General features: G+C 42.4%; 2 protein-coding genes across 3 annotated transcripts in view; one reads left to right on the top strand and one right to left on the bottom strand.

Moving 5' to 3' along the window:
- The window catches only part of ppa2 (inorganic pyrophosphatase 2), a 29,964-nt gene extending 7,246 nt beyond the window's left edge, over window positions 1–22,718 (top strand). Inside the window, exon 12 of the mRNA XM_031871385.1 lies at window positions 1–22,718. This exon is cut by the window's left edge and continues 2,876 nt beyond it. The gene's annotated coding sequence lies outside the window, so the exon portion shown is untranslated.
- tet2 (tet methylcytosine dioxygenase 2) overlaps window positions 1–25,223 on the bottom strand; it is a 31,466-nt gene that overhangs the window by 4,338 nt on the left and 1,905 nt on the right. Inside the window, exons 2-10 of one of the 2 annotated variants that reach the window (XM_031871383.1) lie at window positions 4,273–7,149; window positions 4,100–4,190; window positions 3,902–3,995; window positions 3,588–3,796; window positions 3,197–3,347; window positions 3,034–3,123; window positions 2,575–2,712; window positions 2,028–2,376; window positions 1–1,831 (exon numbers count right to left, since the gene is read on the bottom strand). The exon at window positions 1–1,831 is cut by the window's left edge and continues 4,338 nt beyond it. In XM_031871383.1, the coding sequence (XP_031727243.1) occupies window positions 471–1,831; window positions 2,028–2,376; window positions 2,575–2,712; window positions 3,034–3,123; window positions 3,197–3,347; window positions 3,588–3,796; window positions 3,902–3,995; window positions 4,100–4,190; window positions 4,273–7,105 (5,316 nt within the window). In that variant the 5' untranslated portion in view covers window positions 7,106–7,149 and the 3' untranslated portion in view covers window positions 1–470. Of the gene's footprint in view, window positions 1,832–2,027; window positions 2,377–2,574; window positions 2,713–3,033; window positions 3,124–3,196; window positions 3,348–3,587; window positions 3,797–3,901; window positions 3,996–4,099; window positions 4,191–4,272 lie in introns of both variants that reach the window. The other variant, XM_031871384.1, reaches the window with a different exon arrangement.

Raw genomic sequence — 25,223 nt, 5'->3', positions numbered from 1 at the left:
CACTCGTAGAGTGAGTTATGGTCCTAGAGTGAAGGCATTTGAATTTAAATAAATGGTTGTGACCATACACTTTAGCACCGTGAATGTTGTCATTGACAAAGTCAGTGTTTTATGCCAAGAGTACAATTTTGTAAGAAAAATAAAGCCACAAAAAAATGAAAATTTGTTTCCATTAAAAATAGGTCCTTGTGTTTCAGACTGAAAGCACCAGAGATGTTGAGTGTGTATCTTGCAAAAGTTGTCGAACAAAAATAAATACATCCTCAGTAGGGTCAACAGGTAAAGCTTGATTGTTAAAGAGGTGAAAGACCTCATGTGAAAGGTCATTTATATCTCATCTGATCACAGGTTCCTTTTTCTACGTTGTTGCTAACCGTACAGATAGGAAGGAGTGTTTAGAAGAGGCCAGTGGTGCTTGTGGTCTTTGTCATAAATAAAGCACCTTAAATTTTCTTCTTCACGAGTGCTTCTTACACAAACTGACTGTAAGGCCCTGTGACCTTGGTGAAGGCGTACGGAGATGTATTGACATAAGTGTTTGTCGTGCACGACAAGGACCCCTCCATTAGTGCCTGGATAAAGCGCTTGTAAGGAGGCTCCCCGGTGGATTCTGACTCTGGATGCTCACGCTTCGCCCCCTTCTTGCCTTTGCTAGGTGTCCCCTCGCCGCCATTCCTCTCTGCTTCTTCCTCCTTCTCCCGAGCCTTCTCTGCCATCTTGGCTTCCCACAGTGCCAAACCATGCTTGGCCTCATTCATGTTTTTGTGCTGGTAGAAGACCAAGGAGATGCGCGTTGGGTGGGTGCGGTCTGGGTTTTTAACGGGTGTCGTGGCGTGGAGCTCCCGCTTTGCACACTCAATGAGGACTGAGCCGTGGCTTGGTGCCACTGCCACACCACCAATGTCGGGGTCCAAGAAGTTGTGCTCGTTGTCGGACCACACCTCAGGCTTTTGTGGGGTTGTGGGTGTCGGCGGTGTTCCAGGCTCCTGCTTAATACCAGAGCCCATGAGGCTCCCATTAGGCAGACCTAAACCTGACTCAGGGGTAAAACACCCACCGCCTAACTGAGCAGAAAGCATTTGTGGGTGAGGCATGCCCATCTCGGTCTTGATTTGCATATGGAAAGGATCTTGGCCCGGGGCGAAGATTTGAGGGCTCCGAGATAGGTAAGGATTTGGGTATCCTCCAAACTGATTGCCTTTGCTCACAGCAGCTGTATAGTCTAGACCTTCATGAGCTGAGGGTGCTCTTGAAAGGGGGTCCATAAACTGGGGGTCTGAGGATCCATTGGGACCATAAGGGGAGTAAGGTCTCATGGGGTGAACTGGCCTCATGTTGCAGGCATTGTAACCATTCAACTGTAAACCTGGCTCAGCGTACCTCGGCGGATAATTGACCTCATAACGCTGATGTACACCGTACTGCTGCTCTGAGTAAAGTGCTGGCCGCTGTTGTCGATACATATCCAGGTGCTTTGGGTTTGAAGCATAGTATGGGTGACAATTGTCAAGGGGCATTCCTCCGTTACATTGATAACCTGGATATGGACGATTTGATCCATTAATGTAAGAGTTTGGTACGTGGAGCGGGGAGGGGTAAGGGCTGGTTGGTGTTGGCGGCTGAGGGGGATACATGGTGCCTGGCCTGGAAGTGCTTGGAAAAGACCCCGGGTGGTTGGGGAACCTGGGGTAGCTGGCTACATTTGTTGAGCCAGGATAAGGGGGAAGGATGCTCTGGTGCTGTTGTTGCTGTAGTTGCTGATGATGGGGCCCCAGAGGGTGTGTTGGCTGACCTGACTGTAGGATTGCTCCCATAGCACCTTGAATAGGTCCTAGAAAACAAAATCCCCAAAAGATAAAGGCCTAAGCATAAAAATTACACAAATCTCTAATCCTGTGGCAGTTTCTGTCAATTCATTGCTTATTGTTTTTCAGAGTTAATTTAGTATGTTGACAGCATGTCCGTACTAAGAAATAACATATTTAAGATACAATTCATGAAATGTGTCAGAATAAATGTTACCTCACCTGCCATAGGACTGCTCTGAGCGGTGTTCTCATAAGTGCCAGCTTTCGCCTTGGCCAGGAGGGCCTTCTCTGCCTTTTCATTGTCCAGCATGGCCATCCTGTTGGCAGCTGCCTTCTTAGCGTCCAGCTTCTTTTGCCGGCAAGACTTGGCGGGCTCTGCAAGCATGCGCACCTGGCGGCGAAAGGCACTGAGGACTTGGATGGCGCCTGACTTGACTTTCTCCTGCTGACCCTCCTCACTGCCAAATTCATCAGTGTTTGAAGCCTTGTAAAGCGGCAGTACATGGAGCTGTTCATCCTCTGGTATCTTTCCAATGTCTCGGTTATCCTCACTTGTTAATGTACACACCTGGAAATGCGGGTTGATGTCACAGACATTAATAATAAATCTACTTTTGCAATTCACATATCCATTTTAAAGCCATGCCTCGATGGGACATTAATGCATAGCTCGATGTGCAGTTTGCCGTTTCTCTACCGATTCCATTCTCAGAGAACTACAACATACTTAGAAAGATAAACTGTACGTTTCCCTGGTTCTGCTTACCACAGTGCTGCCGCCCTGCATGTTGTGGAGGTCTCTGTGGGCATGGGCACAGAAGTCAAGACAAGCAGTGACCCCAGAGAAGGGACAGCCATCCTTGAGCCCCAGACGACAATCTGGTGCCCTGTGTTCATGTTCCACCTGTGTCCAGGAACAACAGGAGGTCAGTTTGAATAAGATATTAAGAGTTTCTGGTCACTAAACAATATAAATGGGAAATCTTAACAAAACGACTTCATCATGTAGATACTTTGAGAAATACCCATGCACACAGTTTACTATTGTTGTTGAGGAATTTCTGTGTGCGGGTTGCATCACTCACATGTTTACATGTGACTTAAAACCATGCTTGGTTTAGATTTGATCTGAAATTCAATTATACCTTTGAAAAACAGGACACCTTTATTATATAGTTTGCTTAACAATAAATTATTAAGTCAAACAATGTCTAAATATACACACCTGGTTTGCATAAGCTTCAGGTGCCAACGTTTTATACAAGGGACCCAATAATGTTGCTAGATTTTGAAAGTTGTGCTCCAGTTTCTCTTCCTGAAAGACAGAAATTGGCAGTATTAAGTGACGTAATTAGCTTATAATATTAACGGAACCATGCTGCACATACTTCTTTCATATCATCTCCTAGTAGCTTGAATTTTCTTGGGATTTTGCTGCGGGCAAACTTGCAACCATTGTAGTACATGCTCCAAGAGCAGCCAAAGGAGAAAGATGCCCCACAGGCATCAGGATTCAACCCCTGGCATACACAGGTCCTCCTGAACAGGGAGGACAAAACAATTGGATGTATCATTTTTAATTCAGTGTTAACCAACATGTATTGCTGAGGAACAAATTGGCAACTGGTATTTTTATAATTGATGCAAAAACACACCTATTATACAAAAGCAATAACTACATTTTCCTTGTATGCATACAAAATAATAACTTCTGTGTTTGGTAATAAAACTACTGTAGGCCACATGGCCAGACTGGAGTTCTGTAGCTCCGTCACTTACTCTTCATTGATAGCACATCGTCTCTGGGTGAGGGCTCCATGCTTTGTTAGAGTCTCACTTAGCTCGAGGTAGAGGCGGTCAGCTACACTGGGCAGGACGCCCTCCCAGACCAGGATTACTACAATGATGCAGGCTGTCTCGCATTTGTGACCAGTGCGTTCCCGCACCAACACCAGTAGCTTTTCTTCTACACCTGACCGACGAATCACCTGAATGAAAGACGGGAATAGGCATTGGTGGAAATGCAGATATTTGAGTACCAGGGCAGCTGGGATGCCTGCTTCTCAAATTAAATATACAAAAATGGTTCTTACCCATTTGGCAATAGGGCACCCTTGTGTACTTTTTCCTTCCTTGCCGGTGTATACTACTTTCTCAATCCTGATGGCGCGACCAGTTAGACCAGACCTTAAAAGCAGAATAGAGGCATGTAAGTAAACACAAGTAATGTAGTGCACAGTGGTTACAAAACACACTCATTTTGCCAGTCAACAAGTCAAATATGTGGTAACCTTTTCTCCATCCCCTCCCGAATACCGGCAACACTCGGCGCAGACCCCAAGTGAGTGTAGTATGGGCCTTCATCCTTCTCACTGATTTGTTCTAAATATCATGAAAGGACATGCATTAATATTTACACACCAACTTATTAATCATCTTTCAAAATCAACATCATGAGACTCACCAACACAGTGACAGGATGCAATGTCATATTGTGTTTTCATGGGGGTGTCCAGTAGGTTCTTTATCGGGGTATCCAATAGCTTCATAGGAGAGTCCATGAAGCTTTGTAGGAGGTGTTCCTTCTTAGGGGTGGAATCAGGTGGTCTCTTTAGAGCTGCAGCGGCTGGGGCAGCTGCTGCTGATTCAACTCCACTCAAGTCAGTGTTGGTTGACAGGATTGTGACAGGCCCAGAATATTCCACCTTGACTTTATTTGCTGGATTGACGATAAGGGATTTCTTCTCAAACACAGGTGAAAGCTGGTACTGCCTCAGGCTTTGTTCCATGAAGGCCAAGATGTTTCCCGACCTCTTGCTTTGCTCACACAGGGATGGTTGATTCTCCTGCTTGATTTGCACACCACCAATTCCCACCTCTCGCATCTGTAACTGCTGCCCCTGCTGCTGTGAACATGGCAACTCAAATCTGGGGTCGTTTTCCATTTTCACAGCTCTCAGGCCATGTGTGGGGTCACTAGTGCTCTGAAGGGGATGAGGAGGGACCTGGCGCTCCTGCCTTTGTAGCAGGTGCATACGCAGGGCTGCATGCCTCTGAAAGTCTCCATGGGGACCCGCAGGTGCCAGAGGTAGTCGAGGTCCCCTTTGGAACTGAGGGCATGATATCTTCAGCTGCTGTTCAGCTTTAGGATACATCGGTTGGTTCAACACGCCTCCTTGTAAGTGAGGTTGTGACTGCGTTGAGGTCTGGGAGAAGTCTGCATGGTTGTGCTGGTGGCAGTGGTTGTTAGGCCGCTGTGGTTGAAATTGCTTGAGGTTACTGCTGCCTGAGTCAGGTGGAAACTGCCTTTGATGTTGTTGAAGCTGTTGCATGTCCGTTGTGTTATTGTAACTGAATGTTGCATGGTCGCTGTGCTGGATTTGTTGGTTGTTGGATTGAGCAGAATTGTTTCTAAGAGCCTGGTTGGGTTGAAGCTGCTGCTGACCTGGCTGAGGCTGACTGCGAGGTCTGTAATCGGGTGACTTGAGTTGCTGCCCTTCAAATTGTGGTGGGTGGGACAGGGGACGTTGAAGATGACAGTGCTGTGGTTGTTGCTGTGTTGGTAAAAACCCAGGTGACAGTATATCCTGCAGGTCAGGGTCTTCACTTAAATGCTCTGACTGCATCTGGGTGTGATAGCGGCTGTCTACCTGCTGATCTTGGTGGAAATTACGCTGCTCGGGCATTTTCTGGTGTAGAGGCTGCTGCATTTGAGGTGCTTTTGAATTTGATTCCTGCCACTCAGGGGCAGTGTTGTGCTGGGCTGTAGCACAGTGTGTTTGGGCCGGGAGACGGTCCCGCTGTTGCTGCTGGAAGCTGTTAGACCCCTGGCTGCTATCTGTGAAACCTGCCTGTGTCTGGAATCTTTGCCCGGTATTTGGCTCCAACATCTGGCAGTGAACCTGGGAGTTAGCAGTCTGCTGCTGGGAATGTGGAGAGTTTAGCTCTACCCAGCCTCTCTGGTGGGGAGTCGAACATGATAAGTTGGCTCTCTGCTGAGGCGTGTTCTCCATCCCGTTTTCTAACGCAGCATGACTTGGCTGCTGGAGACTGGGGCCCATGGGTCCCGTACTGTCAGCGCCACGTGAGTTCCCGGCATTGTGTTTAAAGGTCTGGGGTTGAATCACATACTGGTGGCCCCTGTCAGTGCCAATGCGCTGATGCTGACCAGACCTAGGTTCTTCACTTTGCCCCATCTTCTGTAACCCAGAGTTAGGAAAGGATGCATATCCACCTGTCTCTGCTGCCTGTACAGGGGCGTCGTGCTCCAGAAAAGAGTTCTGGTTAAACTCTTGGTTGACCTTCTCATATATCCCTTGGGGATTTGTGTCATCTGGATAGCACCGTGGGCCATTTTGATGTTGTTGTGAGCTATTGGCAGTGCTTGTTGGTGGGATCATGCCAGGGAGCTGACCTAGAGACAGCTCCTGACCAGAGTAAGATGGTGGCCTCTGCTGATGATGATGTTGTTGTTGCTGCTGCTGGTGGTCTGCTTCAAAGTTGTTGGAGTATCCATTCACTACATAGTTGACAGAGTTATAACTGTTGCCTCCTTCAACATTGCCCGATGCCCCAGGCTGCTGTTGCTGTAAGTCAGGCATCTGAGCTGAATTGGGCATTCCTGAGGTTAAAGATGGGGGTTGAGCACCTTCACTTGGCAGCTTATTTGCCAGTGAACCATTGACCACATCAAGATGTGGCCCAGATGTTTGTGGTGCGATTGACACTTGCTCAGGATAATACTGAGACAGGGTTTTCTCTAAAAGATCACCTGGAGTGCTTTCTATTGTTGAGGGGGGTGATAAAGCACCATTTGAAACATGTTTATTCCTCGGTAGACAGAAAAAATCTCCATTAGGAAAATCACAGTTCCTCTTGTCTAACTTAAGCTCTGTCTGTGGGGTATTGCTTTCACACTCAGTTGCTTTTGTCAGATCAGGAAAGCTATCCACCAAACTAGAGCTCATGTTGTCATTTCTTTTAATCTCAGATTCTACTTTAAGTTTCTTGGGCGGGTGGGTGAGTAAGGACTGCTCAGTGAGTGCATGCTTCAACTCTCCATTCATAAGTTCTCCATTCATCATGTAGGATCCTTGATTCTCCCTGTGCCTCTTCATGGGGTTAGCACCTGCGCTGGCCTTATAATGGTTCCAGCTTGTATCCCCAGGGCTCTGCAGAGAATCTCCCTCTGAAGACTGGCCTCCATTCTGAAGTTTGTGAGAGATGTTGCGAGATGTGCCAGATTTTGCTAATATCAGATTTTCTTCCGCCTCATGTCTGGCTTGTTCTGTTTCCATCTGGCCTGCTCAGGGTCCATCCACAGGGCTGCCCTCTGTCCGTCCTGCAGGGCACATAAAGAGAGAAATATTTGGTTACATCATTATTCAAGCAGGGTTATGTTTTCAAATACAATATGTCTTATGTAAAACAAACACATGATTTAATTTTAACCTATGTGTAGGAACTTTACTCGGTCAAATTGACTCTTCTGACAAACATCTAACTTCAGCCTGACTGTGGCCTTAGTGAGGGGAAGGTCAGTTGAGTTATGTGTTTACACTTGGCACTAAATTGGTATCAGCTTGCAACACGATCCTGTCATAGAATTAGATTCACCCTGACCTCATCCCCCAATCACCTAGAAACCAGATAGTGAGTAGAAAGTGAAAAGAGAATAAAACTAGAGGTCATTACAGGACTATTTCAGCTAACAGTGGACTGTGAGTCTACTTCCATAAGACAATAGCAATATTTTAGAATAGAAACACTAGGAACATGCTAAATTAACAGAGGGAAAATAAATAAAAAACACTGTAGTCAACATGTGAATCAGCAGCTTCTTGCTTTTTTCAGACATGCAGGCATGCATCAGACAATAGCATGTGTCTGAATCCTTTCTCGAGATTCTGACCTAAGTTCACTTTCACAAAGAACACTTTCTCTTTGCATTTGGGTCATTGGTTATAATATCAAAGGACAGAATACATTAAACTAAATACAAGTCTAGTTGATTGAAGGTAGTAGGATGCATGGTTAAAGTTCCAGATGGTAGATGGGAGGAGGACTTGGCTGCTCGTCAGCTGTTGAGTTGTGGTATTCCTAACCCTGAACACATTGCTGCGTCAAATATGCAAATACAACTCGATTCTCCAGTTTGAGGCCTTTGTTATCAGGGCTAGACCATAGAATTGTGAGCTTTGTGCCGTGGAGTTATACTGAGTTCAGAATATGAACTTACCCTCACAAATGTTTCCCAGACTAACTTAATCATCCTGATGAACTTCTTTGCTTTATGATTTTTCAACTCTCTGATTTAAGAAAATGTCAATTTTTGGTGGAGCTGATTCCCAGGATAAACGTAAAAACCTCAAAATCAGAGTTTTGTTAAATACTTCACCTGTTAATCTAAATAAGTTGTATGTCTGGTTTCAGCTGAGCAGCATTTTGTCTAAACATAAATTGGCCAAACGTTGAGGGAAGCTATCTTTTAATTTGTATTCCTTGGGATCTGTAAGTCTAGCGACAAAGTAATTTAGTAAAGTAATAAAACTGATGAATGGAAACTAAGATCTCCTCAGAAGGTTAAGCAGCAAACAGAGCATATGGTTTCATTTTTGCTTACCCTGCGTTCTCTCTGCCTTAAGCATCTATATTCCAGTGATTCCAGTAGAATATTGATTTCTGTCTGCCTCCCTCAATTATTAATGCATGTCACATCTGCAGCATCTGCAAAACAATTGCAGTGCACAGGCACAAAGAGCCTAGTCTAATCCATCATAATTATGAGCAAGTCTCCTGCAGATGTTGAAGGAATGGGCAGCTGATGAGCACCAAGAGGGGCCCAGAATCAGTTTTAAGTGTTTAAGTAAAAGAGTGTTGAACATTAGAGCTTGAAGGAGAACTGATTGTACTGTAGATTCGTGGTTGGCTGGGGATGGAGGGAGTTCAGTCCTTGTACAGTATATATCACAAAACTTCCGTTTGTCCTCAATGTCACGGTTAAACTTGCATCAAAGAAACCTGGTTTTGACTTTCTTTTACTAGCTTTAAAAAAGAGACGTGCACTCATACAGATTTTCTTTTTAGCCGGCGGTGAGCAATATCAAACACACAGCCACCTTTTTTAAACGAGTCATGCTTGTCCTTGTGTATTATGTTCCTACATATATCGAAGGCGAGACAAAATACATTTTCCTGACTTTAATTGGTGTCCTGAGGTTTTGTCCGCCTGCGCACAAGCATTCTACAGCCACAATCCCCCTCAACTATGAATACTCGCAGGAATTGGGAACGTTTGGCGAGGTTTGAAAAGTATATGGTCCTTTTTGAACATAATATAATATGAAAACCAGTAGTCTGATTCCGATAGCTTCTATTTTATAGTCAACATATGTAATTAAATAGCCATTAACAGCCTTAACTTTCACTTTGCTGCCCATAGTTAAGCTCATCCAAGACATTTTTACAATGCAACACAGATAATAACAATATACTAATACATTTATAAAGCCTAAATTCATATAACTCATTTGTCAGGTTGAATAATATCAAATGATGTAGACAGGCGTTAGAGGTGTTAAATCCTTTTAAAGTTCCTTCTTTACATGTGGTGAAGCATTCTGTCATCCCTCAGATCATTTTTCACATCTCATGTCGATTGGTAAAAATGTAGCGGCAGCTTCAAATGTTTTCTTTGTAAACGTTTGGCACATCATGGTGTCCATTAAACAGCAGTGGACCAAAATGTGTTCATCAAGACAATTTAGGTTCTTGTAGGTTAAAAAGACTTCCTGCTTTATGTTCTTAGACATTTAGGTCACAGAAACACTCTGTATGTACTTAAAGTAAATAATGTCCTTGGAGCTTTGAAGCCTCGGGTCACAACTGCCGGCTGCTATGGTTAAGTTCAGAGAAATATGCTATGCAACCTTTGAAAACATAATTGGATCCAGCTTTAGATTCCCACAAAGGCCCTCCTGTTAATGCAAACATACTATAGGCTCACTATAGGCACTGACTGATGTTTGGGGGGGAAAAATAGCTAAATATTTGAGGTACTATGGCATGTTTCATTTGGCATGATCGTGCTCCATCATCGGGCACGATTATAACATCTGGAAGCGGTTACAGCTGCTTACGATTCTGGCAGAAGAGCTGTCGTCTTCAAACGACATGTTTTATCTTAAGCCTGATAACCTTTTTTGAAAAATGTTTGTATAGGTACAGTATCCATTTCAGCCACAACATGCATGGGCATTTCAAAAAGGATCTATTGATCATGTACATTGCTTTATTCAAGAATGATTATAAACAAATGTAACATTCAGTAATGATTTGCAATTCATGGAAACGACTAACATGAATTAGATTTGACTGTACAGATGGGTAGAAAATATATATTTGATAAGTTCAGCTACACATATGAAAGTATTCTATCTCTGGGGTGACTGTAGACCGGGCTAGTTTGCGAAAGTATCTTTAAGGGTCCTGAAATGAAGCACCTGCAGCATCAGATGACAATCATTTTAGAGGATAAGTTGATATTACAACAAAATATATATTTCAATTGCTTTTTTTAAAAAGTTGTGATTCAAGACCTTGAGATATACCGTGCACTTTCAGAATTAGTATTATCAGGTTCAGTTCCTCTGTTTCCTGAACCACAATGTCCAAACTGGTTACGTGAACCATGAATGAGGCAAAACAAAATGTCACTCTGTGGCAATTGTGGCCCAGTCGACCGTCTGGACCAAGACAACCTTCACAACAAACTGTCAGACCGAGCTCTGCTCAGGCAGGCGAGCTGGTCGAAATAATGATATCCTTCTCTGTGTCAATCACCCCTCCAGGACATTAGCAGCCCTCCAGACCCCCAAAGTTGGTGTGCTAAATCTCCCACTAACGAGCCAAGCTGTTACAAGGGTGTCTGGAAGCTCCCACGGTTGTCACAACAGAGCAAGCCAGCTGCCTGTTAGCAGGTAGAAAAGGGAAGCGGCACGCTGAAAACAAAGACGGCCCTCAAGTCAATGGCTGGGGACAATGGACCTGAAAGGTATCTTTTTATGTGTGTTGAGTTGAGACCGGACATCTTGCATCCCAAAGAAAAACGGCCCTGTTGTGAGCTTGCTAAAAAACACATTTTCTAAATTATCCAATAGGGTTTGTCAGGGTTTCGTAAACCAGAAAAATAGAGAAGTCTATAAAAATCAAGAAGTGCATGCGATTCAAAATAAAAGAGAAACTGCAAAATCAACTCGCTCTTTACATGCATTATCACTTGAATAGAACTCAGTCAGATGAATAGTTATAAGTATTACTACAGTATTGGAGTAGGTCTGATTTAAAAATGCCCCCAAACGCTCCCTTCTTTAAAGGCTGTAATTAGTTTTCTTAATGTTGTTCTCAGACTGTCATCTGAGAACTGGGCCAATGTAATTCAAATGTAAAGTAGCATAAGACAATGTAACACTAATTCCACTAACAGCAAACGGTATAACTCATTAGTTATATTCAGACCGCAGTGGAACCTGAAGAGGAAGAGTCTCGGGCAACAAGTTGCAGAGCTAATCTCCCTTTTTGCTGCTGTCAGACACAGACGGATGTAAAGAGCCACAGCGGGACCTCACCACCAGCATCGTAATCAGAAGTGACGCTGAGCCTCTTTATGATTACGTCAAAAGTTATTAAAATCAAAATGTGTTATTTTGACAAACGAGTTTGAGAAGCCCACCACGTGGGAGTTGTGAAACGTACACGGCTCCGCTTAATGAATGGCAACATGGTCTTTCCATCGCGGAGGCATCTTCATTCATACGACATCACATTTGGATATTCTCTGCTGTGGCAGATCTGCTGATTTTATGATGTGCTGTTTGGGATATCTTTGGTTTTTTTGTGTTGCTTGTTTGCATTAAATGAAGAGGATGAAAAAACGTGGTGATTACGATTGGTCATACTCAACTATTGAGTATTGCTGAGTTGCAAGCTAATGTATGAGTCTTGAATACTATGTGGCAAATGACTTTACTTTGGAATGAACTTCATGATATTTTCCCCCTGTATTTGTAATTCTGATTTCAATTTTAACTAAAAATACAGCTGCTTGGAGTTATGTACAATATATTATCAACATCTACAGAAAATAACAAAATTCACAATTAAATTAGGAAATTAAAACCTCTCAATTAGCAGTAGACTCAACACTCATTGGGGGAACATCAATTTAAGTCAGTGTCTTTTGAGGAAAAAGGAGCTAAAAGGAGTAACCTAATGCTCCCACCTCTCCGAACGCTTTCAGATATAAAGCATCTGATCCCGGCAAAAGTAACAATGAGGTAAGCGGGTGAATACCACTTCCCGAGCCCATGTGACTACTCCTTTGTTTTGTCTGGCCCTCGGTGCAGTCTGCCAATCAGTAACTAAGTCAAGAGGTGAACACGGGCGCTTAGCTGCTTTCAGAGCAGCTCCATTCCTGAGGGACACTCCGGGATTTACAAAGGACCGAACGGAGCCAAGCAGCTTGTCACAGTTGGATACACCCACACCGACAACAAAAAAAAATCTTTGCAAACCCAGAACAAAGCAAGAGATCCCAGCTGAGTGTGTGCTGCCTGTCAACGTACGAACATATAAACACACACATACACCAATTACACAATGTTGAAAGTCCAACTTTGACTGCTTGCTTTAAGATATTTGGAGTATTGGCTGCATCCTCTTTATTATTCACAAGACGGGATTCACAAGGAGATCTATTTTTGCTCCGGAAGTAGAGCACTAATCTAAACCAGAGGCAGTGCCTCTCAGTGGCTTTCGTGTGGATGCCTGCTGGAGGTTATAATGCTTTGATCTATTCTGGTTGTCTTTCTAGTAGCTAATGTCCACCAGAATATCCGTTTTCTTTATGATATGACTCAGCTTGCATGACTTGAACTGGATTCCCAACAAAGCTTTCTTTCCCTCCAAAAGTTAATTTCTTTGTCTCTATACGCTGTTGTTTGGCTTCTCCAACAGCCTCACCTCCAGTCCTCTGCCCTGTAATTACACTTCAGGTTCCTCTGTACTTCTGTCTGCTGTACTTCCCTCCTGTTCAGTCTATCGTCTGTGCAGTGATGAACGTGCATGGCCACTCGGCACTGCTCTAGTCATTGCCCATTGCCTCTGTAGCTATGTATTTGCTGGCATTTATAGATGGTGAGTTGCTTTAGTACTTTGAGGTCTAGGGGCAAGGGTGGACCTTTTGGACACAGTGTGACCAGTGTTGTAAAACAATGGGCACAGTTTGCACAAAAGTCATAAGGGGGGCAGTTCATGCACATAACAGTAGAGCCTTATTTTAACAATTAAGTTTGTTTTTAATATTGCTTTTCTTTACAAAATGCAACTTGTTTCTGTTTGTCCATCAAGTTGCTAAAAGATCATATTTTCAACAAAATTAGAATATATAAATTGAGCTACAAATCATATGTATTATGGATATTTAGTCCTATTTCCCGAAGCTTGGTCTTCACAACACTAGTTGTAGCAAACTTAAATGCACCGGACTCGCAGCGTGTTTTTGTTATTCCCAGAGGCAGCCAGTGAAATATGAGAGCTGCCATAGTAGATGGGGTCTATTTGGCGTGACTTGGCAGCCGTATGTGACATTCACCACTAACGACAGCTGCTGGGAAACTCAGGTCTCTGCACTTTCAGGTTGAGACCTAGGCAGCTAGGCCTAAAGAGTCCTGCTGTTGTAGAGCGAGAGAGAGAGCGGTGGTGTGTAAATCAAACACACTTGCCAAGCCACACCGCTGTTTTGCAGAATAGTCCCAAGAATAAGCCATAATCTCAAGTGTATATTTCCGTTTCTTTGCTGATTTGGGCCCATTCACATCTTCCTGTTTGATAGATAAGAAGGTGGAGCATGCATCCAGTCCCGAGACTATAAATTTTCAGAGCACGTTTTTGAAAAGATTAAACCCACATGACTCATGAACTGAGTCATAACAAAGTGTGCCAATGATCATATTCATAATATCACCTGACTACATATTACAACTGTAACCAACTGTAACTTAATGCTAATGCTGTAACTACAACAATTTAATATTGAACCAACTGAATTTGTTAACAGTTTACGATCAACTTGTATATATGAACTATATGAACTATTGCTTACTACTCTTAGCAACTTTGCTATTCATTTAGTCAGCGTACCCACAGTATTGCTACCTCTTTTAATAACCATAAGTAGAAACATTGCTTTCATTTAAAAACACAGCTGACAGTATTGATAGAGTACTGATAATACAAACTGAAATCCAGTCTTGATATTTGTTTCATATGACTCAGACTTTAATTGAGTTGCATTTGAAAGCATCAAAACTTACTGCTATTGGTGTGATGATTTTGAAAGTTCTTAGGCCTCTATTGTCACGTCATTTATACAGAAATATGTCATTCTAATACTTTAAACATTTAAACACTTCTTACTTAACCAAACATGAAGACAAATCATTAAATGGAGAAAAGAAAATGGAGATAAAACTAAGTCTTTTGTTTATAACATGCATGTTTGGTAATGGATATTCCATGTCAAAACGTAGAAACACTTTAATGGCTGTATATGCCGACAGACTTGAGTTCAGACTGCACCCAGCGGAGCTGCAAGTGAAACCTCATCTGTAGCGACTCCTACCAGCGTAATTAGGTCAGATGACTTGCATTCTACAGCGTTTTAAATCCCTCCCGTAAATATAGAGTCGGACCCACTGCTGCGCAAACCTCATGACCTCTGACAACATTTTCACAACTCCGCATTCCAGCTGGCTGCGTAAACAGCAAAGATGTAGGCTCGAAAACATTTCAGAATCTCTTAGTGATTAATATTTAATCTAGCTCTACATGCCTTTGACCTAATTATTATGGGTCCAGGTTTTGCTGACAATACACATCCTGAAACAGAACTGTTGACAAGAGGACTCTCAATACACATTTGCCTGATTTAAGGCAGTGTTTAATTATTCTTTAAGACCTCTGTGTCGACATTTTCAATGTCAGTTCATGACATATGGCTAGCATATGAACTGGGGGAGTTGCCTCCACTGGAGAGAGTTTTGGGTAAAGTGAAGGGGGAGGACTGGAAAAGTCTGGAAGGTCAGAACACACCAACTCATAAAGCACAATGTGAAGTGAAGCGCTAGTAGCATGTGTTGTCAATGACTGTTGTTACTATAGGACAGATGTTAATTCATGTTCTACATCTCACCGAGTCTCTCAGTCAAGGCAAGTCACACTTGGAATTTATGTCACATGGCGCGCTCATGCAGCGCGTACAATGCATCTCACATGGTTGCTCGTGCCTTCTCTCTCTCTCTTTTTTTCGTTCTATCAGTCTGAACATATGACACTCTCCACCCTGGCTAAGAAACAAAAGCCCCCTGTGTGTGCAGTCAGTTTTTTTCGATCCTCCAAATGTACATGCTAGCCAGATCATTTTCTTTTTGGAAGCTTAAATCTTGCTGCTATTCTGTCACGTGAGCAACCTTAGGGACAGGTGGGCTCTACACTCTGATCTACAGAGAGAAACAAATCTAAACAAATGAAACATGAAAGTGAAATCCTGAACAAAAAAACGACATGAAAGTAGAGCACACACACTGGCCAGAGCTGTGCTATCTCGACATTTCCTTATTTGTAAAATCAAAAGGAACACATCTTTTCCCTTAAAGGAATAGTTTGATTTTCTTGTGTGCTTACATGCTTGAGCGTTACACAAAATTGATAGCCCTCTCTTGCCTGAACCATAAATATAAAGCTACTCCAGGAAGTCACAGCTCTAGGCAAAGAATAGTTCAGCACATAACCCCCTGTAAAACCACAACCATTTGTGCACTTTGTTTTTTATTTGGATTAAACAAATATGAAATATTGTGTCTATTAGAGATTTGAAAAGACTCTGGGCTAACTTCTCCCCCCCTGTTTTCCAGTCTTTGTGCTCAGCTAAGCTGACTCGCGGCTGGCTTTAGCCTCATATTTACCGTACAGACATGAGAGTGTCAACAACTAAGCGAAAAGGCATATTTCCCAGAATGTTGAACTTTTCCTTGAACACTGGAAGACAATCTGAAATCTTAAGGCGCAGCATTATTTTAGATGGTTGTGCACCAGAAAGCTTTCCCTTGAGGTCGACCCATCCGTCTCATGTTTGGGGAATATACAGCTTCTGTTTTAGATTTAAGACGTGGCAATCTTTTGTATTGATCACTGAAGGGATGCAGACACATGTGAGGGTGATTACCAGGAATGCAAAAGCTTGAGGTTCTGAGTTAGTGATGTGACTCATGTTGCTTTTATTAATAACAATGCTGCACGAGGAGGAATCTGACTTAGCACTGTTCAACCTCATCTAGTTGTTCTGTCAGGTAGAGCAGTGCTGTTTCCTGTTGATGCTCACTGTGGCCTAATCACTAAATTGTGACGTAAAGATGGCTGCATCACATGACAGCCTGAAGCAACAGATCTCTGCTTTCCTTCCCTCTTCTCTGCTTCCCTTTCCCTTCATGGTTGACCGAAAACGGTGAAGCTCTGCAGGTACAATCAGCTTGCAGAGAAATGGAATGCCAAAGATCAAATCATTTTTTGTTTCAATTTCATACACAATGAAAATCTCCTTAAATCTCAATGGGACGCAATGTAGCGGTTACATTTAAATGTTCTAGCAGTCCATCTTTTCCAAAGTGTTTGGGGTTTGATTGCACTTTTTTCCCTAGAGAGCCTCCTCCCCCTCCTTAGGAAGAAGGATCTGTACAAACTGCATTGTTCTTTATGTCTAATGCAAGACAGATGTGGCCGACTTGTGGACATTCCCACTGCAGTCTCTGTTCTTCAACAGTTTTATGTCTCATTACCTTCTCTTACTGAAGTGTGACACATTTCATCGAACTATAGCATTATTTGATTAAGTTGATGTGCACTTCTTAGCATTATTTTATTCAATTAATTTGTTTTCCATTAATACTGGAGGACCCAAGAAAGCAAAAATGCCTTATTGATATCAGTTTGAGGGGATATGGATTAAATGTGATTTGTGAAATGATTATAATTTCTATGGTTATAAAGTGTACAACAGGCTGTTGTGGAAATCTAAAGCCTCCATTCAAGAGTACAATTTGTATTATGTTGTGAGTGTGCACACGATCTTGAGAGGAATGTAAATCCATTCGTAAATTCATCTTTCTGCTGAGGACAGCAGAATCTACAAATATTTAATATTTGAGAATTCTGACTTTGGATCAGCCGCTACTCCGTCAATCTGTCAGAGCTACTATGGAGCCCACACTGTCACTAACTGCACTCCCTGAATAAATGTCATCTAATCTTTGGAAAAACTTTAAAAAAAAAAGGAAAAGGTCATTTCAGAATGAAGCAGACAGAGGGGTCTTGAATATGTGTTTGAAATGCAGAAATATATACATATATAGAGTATATCCAGGCTGTCAAACTGATTGAGCAGTGAAAACAGGTTAGAAAGATTAAGGTTAAGCTAAAGCCTACTAATCCCGGGGAAAAGTGAACCAACACATCACCTGGTGATCGAGACAGAAGACACTGAAATTAGGGAACAACACCGTTCCTGTAAGGCCGGATACGCATTTACTTACTGTTAAAATCATTAAAAAGCAAAAGCAGCATGTAAACATTCGGTGTACCTTCGTTAGCTAGCGTAGCTAGTTAATACTCGTTAATGCTACATACTCTGCTACATACTCTGCTAATGCTCCACAGGTTTCTACGTACAAACGTAACGTTTTAAAAAACGTATAACCCCTTCCTATAACTCTCGAGGTAACAAATATCACTCTCATTATTTTAACGTTTTACCATGACTCTCTTGAAATCCACAAAATCAGCCTGAAAATATGAAATGATTAAACGAGAGTCTACGGAGCAGAGCCGGTTAGTTGTCGGACCCTGGCTGGTCAGAGCTGGCCGAAGGGTCAATTGGTGAATCATCATACCTATATGCTGACTGCTGGAACTCTAGGGTTGAAGTGTGGGCTGTTTACCTTTTCCTCTGAAGACTATATAACTTCTTCAAGACTAAACTAAAACGAACTTACGAACCTAAAATGATGCAGTTTGAGAGTAAAGCTGAAATAGTCGAATAGAAGCAAAGACAGAACTGGAGTCATACATTGTTTATCAGGACAGTCATAACAAGTGCAGTTCTTAACTGGTAGAGCTCCCTCAAGGTAAAAAGATAAACAGAGAGAGGGGAAAGATGAACTGGCACCATGATAATAAGCTATAACCAAGTGCTCATAGCCATAATTAAGATCAATGTCAACACTAATCCCAGATCGTTTGATAGTGTTGTACAGGGTTCAGTGGGCTCGGGAAGCAGTGGACATGACAAATTAAATATATTTACTCGTAAAGACCCACAAGGTCTGAGGAATATAGGAGCCAGTGATTTGTGGCAACCTTTCAACGACCGGTTTTGTTGAGTCTATTTTTCAGGGGCGAGGCTGAACTGGCTGAACTGTTGACAGTTTTAACTAGGCACGGTCCATAAAGTGGATCCAAAGCCCTTATACACTAATGGACAAATCCCTCAGATTCTTGGGATTCTTTCAAATTGAGAAGGCAGTTCAAGGCGTTGATACAAATTGATACATACATTTTTGGTATATTATGAATATGATTGAGTTTGAGGATATCACATGTTTTAGTGGCTTGTGGTGTTGAGCAATACCGGATGAGTTGGTGATTATGAAGGAGGCTTGAGCCTCATGTTGATGGTAAAGGTGACAGAAACGTTTCTGAACGTGACATTGGGGTGAGCAACTCAACCGCCGTTGTTGTTGTTGTAAGGGATAAACCCCGCCTCTGTACGTTTCTGATACAACTTGTTCAGCAGGTTTTCTTGGAAAACTGCAAACACTCGCAGGAAAAAACAAATCAAGCTAGTATATGTTTACACTTTATCTACTTAAATCAGTTTGATCTGCTGAAATTGCTCTTCTTCTGAACATTTTTCTATATTTATTTAACTCATTTTTATATTATAACACAAGAAAATGATAATTTGGCTAACACTGAAACCATCACAAACAACTGGTAATAACAGGCCACAGTGTCACAGATCATATCTATAAACCATCAGTGTTTCCTCCAAAGTCCTTTCAGTGCAACGGTGCCTTTTTGTCAGAGCCAACCATAGACCGTTTAACAGAGAAGTGAATCCTGATAGTACACATCAGTTAGACATTAGGTCTGACTTCATAAACCTGTTAGTCTTCATTCTCTCTGTTTAATCAGCCCGGCCTGAGAAAGAACCCTGGCAAAACCAAGTGCATTGTGCAAAGCTCACACGCAGAGTCTAAACCTTCTTCTGTGGCTTTAAGCTGCATCACACGGAGACTCTAATTAAGAAGTGGGCTTTTGAGCGTACAATCCCACTAACCTGCACCCCCCCCAGCCCCCAGCCCCTCACAATGCCACTCCTTCCAACCAGCCGGTATCTTCTCCCCTCTAACCCTTTGTCTATGCAACAGTCAATATTATCTGACTAACTTGATGAACTGTGCACAGAGCAAAGTTAATTTCTCTCAGAGTGTGCGGTAGCCATGGCGACCATCTTACGAGCGCTCCAGAGCCCATCTGGTCTAAACATTACCCCGGCACGGCTCACTGCAGAATGGGCTGCTTTGCCGCGGTTGTGCACATGTGCTTTTTGCATTGAACCTGCCAGTAAATCAATAGTGCCACATATTCAGAAGCCTGCATTTGCACTTGTTCCATTGCTTTAAAACCTGAAACATTGTTAGCCGACATTTAAGAACAAGATAGTCTTTGTGTTATCTTGAGCTACGAGCATTTGTTTTTAGAGACTCACCACGAAAGATGTTGTAGTTGCTCTTCGTTAAAATGGTAGGACAAGGAACACTTCATATTGACCTTTTCCTCCTCATACATTCTCCCATCCATTGCAACCGGGCGTGAAATGGAAAACTCATACACAAAAACCAAGCAATGAGCAAACACTAGGTCCCATCTTCAATTCACTCTCTAGCCTGCCAGTCTTGGCATGTGATTAGCTCACAGGCACATATATTTAGCAAATATTTCCTCTCTGTTTGCATGATCCAAATCCAAACCAGCTTCCAATTAAACAGGAAGCGGAGGTGAACAGTAAACAAAGCAAAAGGGAAACATTATTATAGGAAGGAAGTTAAAACATGCACATGGCAGTGGAGGAATTCCAAATGGACTCAATACGAGGGCAGATTTCAGATTTTTGGAAGACTGAGCTTTAAATAGTTGTTTGTTTTGAACAAAAACTCTTTCTCCTTGTATTTATCAAACGGGAAGTGACGTCTTGGGCTTATGGCTAAGCTCAATTGAGGGGCTTTTGCTCTATGGTTCTCTATCGGGTGTACCAAAAAACATTTACACACAGTAGAGATTACTTCTACTATGTTTTTACACCACGTTTTTATTCTATTTTATGTACTTTTTACTTTGTACTTTTTATAATAATACAACTCTCTGTTTGATTACTATTTTATGTGCTCTATATTTTCTTTTCATCATATTATAACCCTTTTAGCTTTTATTTATGTAAAGCATGCCAAATTGCACCTGTGTATGAAATGTGCTATAGAAATAAACTTGCTATTGCTAAACGTGAAATATGTTGTTGTCATGCACAGAACAACTTTGAACAAAAAAATGATTTGCTCGGTCTCATTCGTCATCTGGAAAGCAAATGTAGAGATATTCTTTCCCCTGTGGGTTTTTAAGCAGCCAGACCTCAACCACTGTTGCTAAGCTCCCTCTTTCCCTCCACTGAGTAGGAGGCACGTGACTCTCATTGAATAGAAATCACAAATCCTTCTGAGAGAGAGAGAGAGAGGGGTATTTTCTGTGAATCATGGCTTCAGTGTAAGAATGTAGTAACACTTTACTGCATTTCTGACAACTCAGAAGGAAGTACAGAGATTATAAACAATAATTAACGAGCTCTTAAACATAGTCTGTGTGTTGTTTTAGCGTTCACTTAAAGGCAAAATATGTGTGAGCTTCAGGAGTCATCAATCATGTTCTGCCATGCAGTTTAGTGGTTTCCTGCCTGTGTTTGTGCCTCCCACATCGGGAAGACTCTTATTTGGGAAGTTTCTATCCATTCAGACCCAAAGCTAAAATCAGTCTTTGAAACGTTCCCAATATAAATACATATATGGATGCAAGCCGGTCTGATCGTCATTGAGCACCAGCTGCTGCACTCGTACATTCCACTTAGGAAACCTAATATTGAGCGTGAGCCAGTTGAAGCCCTCAAAAGTAGGTAGTGATGTCATTCAGAGCCTTTAGGAGGGTTACGCTCCTAAATGACATTCAGGACCAGCTGTCTGTCTTTGTACTCCTTGCTCAGACAACAGGGGGCCACAGGGCCTAACCTTTTCAATGACAGCTCCGAGCAGTGAAACCGTACATATCTGACAGCCATTTTAGAAGAGGGGTTAACAGCCATCAGAAGCAGTTGTTTAGATCGCCATTGGAACCCCTCGGAGATGCGCTATGATGACGGCGTTTCGACCGAGACAGGGGCATTTGTTATTAATTGTTTTCAGATATTGTTCTGCCAATTTTAACAGAGGATGCATTGTGACAAACTATACACGAAAAGAGTTCCCTCTTTTGGTCTTTGTTTCTGATGAACCTTTCAGGATTAGACGTGTGACAAAGCCTCCTCATTGTCACAGATTTGACCGCTATACATTCTGACACAAGAGTCCCATTAAGGGTAAGATCCTAGCATGACGTTAGGTGCCTTTTCAAGATCTGTAAAGCATGTTGACTGCATGTGTGCAGGTTTACTTCTGCACAAATAGCTACGCCTAATGTTTGAAAAGCCACATCTTGGCTGGCAAAGAGGCACGTCTCATTCTCCGATACAGAAACACCAACGTTTTTTTCTGCATATTTTCATGTTGACTTACAAATAACAATAAATCATTTATATTAAACTGTGCAGTGCAATGAAAAGCACCACTGTGGACTCAAATGTGCCTTTACATCTGTGCACATGCTGGTTTTTCACCCATGAAACCTTTGGCAAATATTGCCATTTTGTTTAAATGACCCAAAGCTGCAATCGTAAAGGAAGTTTGACAGAAAAGTTTACAGCCAGTTTTTTTTCCTGACCTGTCAATATTTAGGCCTTCGCCTGCGCAGGAGCAATGCGCCGTCAGACCATCATCAACATAAGAAAAGGCCTGCTCTCCGTCTTGCTGTTCTCGAGCACATACGCTGTTGTGACTGGAGCTCTTGATTTCCTTTCATTATTCTCAACTTCTTGTAGCGGGACCGGCGATAGCAGCATTCAAGAATATTGTCCAACCGTCGGAGAGGCGGGAAGGGATGCTATTCGCTTTGGAGCGATTACGTAAGATCTCACTTGTGTCTCTCCGTGCGGAATGCCGGGATAGTGTTTGTAAACAGAGCGGCCATGTGCGTGGGCTCACGTGGAGGAAGCTTTTGAGTCACTGCCCTCGCTGTCTCACCCCTGAGGTAAACCCTGACATCGATACACGCTGACAGCGCCAGCAACACTCCCTATGGCCCTGTGCCACTCAAACAGAGCCTTATCACTCACACTCCATAATTACGCCCCAGCCCGGCTAACGCTGCGCGGCCTCGTGGAAAAAGAAGGCCACGAGTCCTATTTGGGATTCACAATGTATCAGGTGTGGCAATTACTGATAACATGTTTATATCAGGCTCGTAAAAACACGATTACTATTGCACAATTCCAGTGATGACCAATAAACCAGTCGCAGGCCATGATCACATTCAAGGCTCTTGAGCGAAGTTGGGCCTTCATAGGACGGAAAGCCACGATTCTTGGCGGGGGTTGGGATGGATCTGGTGTTATGATCTGCTATTGAAAACTGACATATTGTTTTGTGATTTGGCTTCAGTTCATTCTTTTGATTCATTTTCAGAGAAGATGGGCACATCACTCTCCAACCTATGATGTGTTTCGCAGTAAGTCCAGACATAGAGAAGTGAGTCAGGGTAGACATTTCATTACATTCAGCAGGCTTCAGAACTGATCAATAAGTATGGGTAAACTTCCAATAAATACCAAAACTCAAACAATTCATCCTAAATAACGTGGCATATGGCATGCAGTTCAACTTTCTCTATCAAAACGCCACATGGATGTATGAGCTTATTCAACCTCATCTTAATCGTCCTACTTTGCTTTCATCAATAAGAAAATTCTCACAACTGTGCATATTGGGTGACTAATTCTGTTTAGAACCGTGTGTAAATGAGCGACTACGGCACTGAGATTCCAGCACTTGATTGCCGGTTGTTGCTTCTCTCTTGCTCTCAATAGAAAAACAACCCCCAATAGCAGACAAGAGGGAAATCAATACTGCAGAAATCAATACAACACTCAGTATCTCGCCATTTTGTTGAAAAGCAGTCCAAGCTATATGACTAGCATGCAGGTAGTGCAATATAAAATGTCTAACCTGCCACTGGGCTTGCTTCTCTGTGTCATTTGTGCAACAGCCCCTGGGTGGAAATGCGATGCGTGGGCTGGACAGAGCAGGGTCAGAGGTGAGGGCTTGGGTAAGGGCTGGGGTATTGTAAGTGGACAGCATTGTTTTGGAACGCTATGGCAACTGGACATTCTTCCCAAAGGTGATATTGTCTCTGCCCTGGGAGTGACATAAAGGGGACTTACGGCCATGACGAAGGAGCAATCCCACCACACTGCTTTATCTGTAGGTGCGGATAGATGAGAGAAGCTATGTGCATGTGATTGATCTATCGGGCCCTTCCCCCACCCAGCCCCCCTATAAGCCCATTAATGTTCTGCTGCCTTTTCAGCTGCTGATGTAACAGCAGCCATGCAGAAGCTCGTGGAAACACCTCCAGTAAGATTTTGGGCTTTTATTTCTCAATTTTAGAATGTGTCATTGTTATGTAGGTCAGGATTAGCATTTGTAAACCCTGTGTACACAAAGGGGAACACAAATTGTACAACCACACCGTGACAACCATTAATAATGTGCTTTCAGTGGCAAGCAATGAACTGGGTTAGATGCAATCCATCCAAACTATGAATTTGATAATTGTGGAATGTGATGTTTAACAACAAGCTATCACAAATAAACCAGTCGATACACAAGATACAGAACTGTCTTGTTGTTGGCTAATTCCAGCTGTACCTTTTTATTTTTTATTCTACTTGTTAGCTAAATAAAAACAATCAAAAAATACTAGTTTTTCACATGAGACATTACACAGTGTCTTCACATAATGAATGGTCAATGGGATCAACAGACACACACACAAAAGCATGAATCACCTGATCTCGTGTAGTAACAACATACTTTATGAGTACTATGGAGAACGCGTGTGCTTCAGCACTCGCGTTGACTCTACACTGTCAGTGACCATGCTTCTCATATCAAAACACAGCCATGCCATTGCGTCAGAGGGGTACACCGCCATTGTTGGTTTGCAAGTTTCCTGACTGCTCACTTAGAAAATAAAAGAGGGGATTCTCTTCCACTACAAACAGATCATTTTCAGTAGAGAGTAAGAGAGTGTGTACTGTGGTGTAGGGGCTGCATAGCTATCCACAGAAATGCAGCATGTAAACAAACGTTTTAAAACAAATGCTTAATTCAGAGGGGGAAAAGGAATGTTAGGCTGTGATGGAATAATGTTCTCCATTGTTTGTCATCATCAGCTGTTTACATTAAGTCATTTGACAAGCAACTGACCTTATTTGGACTTCACTGCCTCTTCACCTTCTCTAATGCCCCTTGTATGCACATAATTCACTAAATGTCACTGTTAACAGTCTTAACTTGGGGCTTTAAGTTCAGTAAAAAAGAAAACTGAATCCCTGCATTTCTCCTGCAGGTTAAATTACAATGCCCAATTTAGGGTCAGTCATTATTCTCCTCCTTGCGGGCATGCCTTTACTCTGCTTTTTACCTGAGGCCATGCTGTGGTTATATTACGACTGTAGTTAGTAGAATACACAAGCCCAATACACAAACCTGAGTGAGATCAGTTATAATCTAATGGGCCATTCAGATGTTAATCTAGTAGTAGCACTTAGTGAATTCAGGGTAAAAACAACAACTAACAACCCATTAGCTATTTGCTAATTGAGATAAGACCTGATGTCCTGTAAAACATGGGAATGTATATGTCATATCATGGAATATGTTGCAGAATGATTTAAAACTCAAAGAACTGACACCACTTACTGCTTTTAAATCTAAAATGAAAGAAATAGAGGCAGGTTCCCAAAAATGTCAGTTTTTTAAATGAACTCCGTTACGTCACTGTCTCTTAACTTTTACTTTCTTTTAACTTGTCTTGTTTTGTGTT

The sequence above is a fragment of the Anarrhichthys ocellatus genome, unplaced genomic scaffold (assembly GCF_004355925.1).
Source record: "Anarrhichthys ocellatus isolate YVR2014 unplaced genomic scaffold, GSC_Weel_1.0 scaffold58, whole genome shotgun sequence".
In the NCBI taxonomy this organism is placed as follows: domain Eukaryota; kingdom Metazoa; phylum Chordata; class Actinopteri; order Perciformes; family Anarhichadidae; genus Anarrhichthys; species Anarrhichthys ocellatus.
The sequence above is the reverse complement of the archived record's forward strand: the minus strand, read 5'-3'. Positions and strand labels throughout refer to the sequence as shown.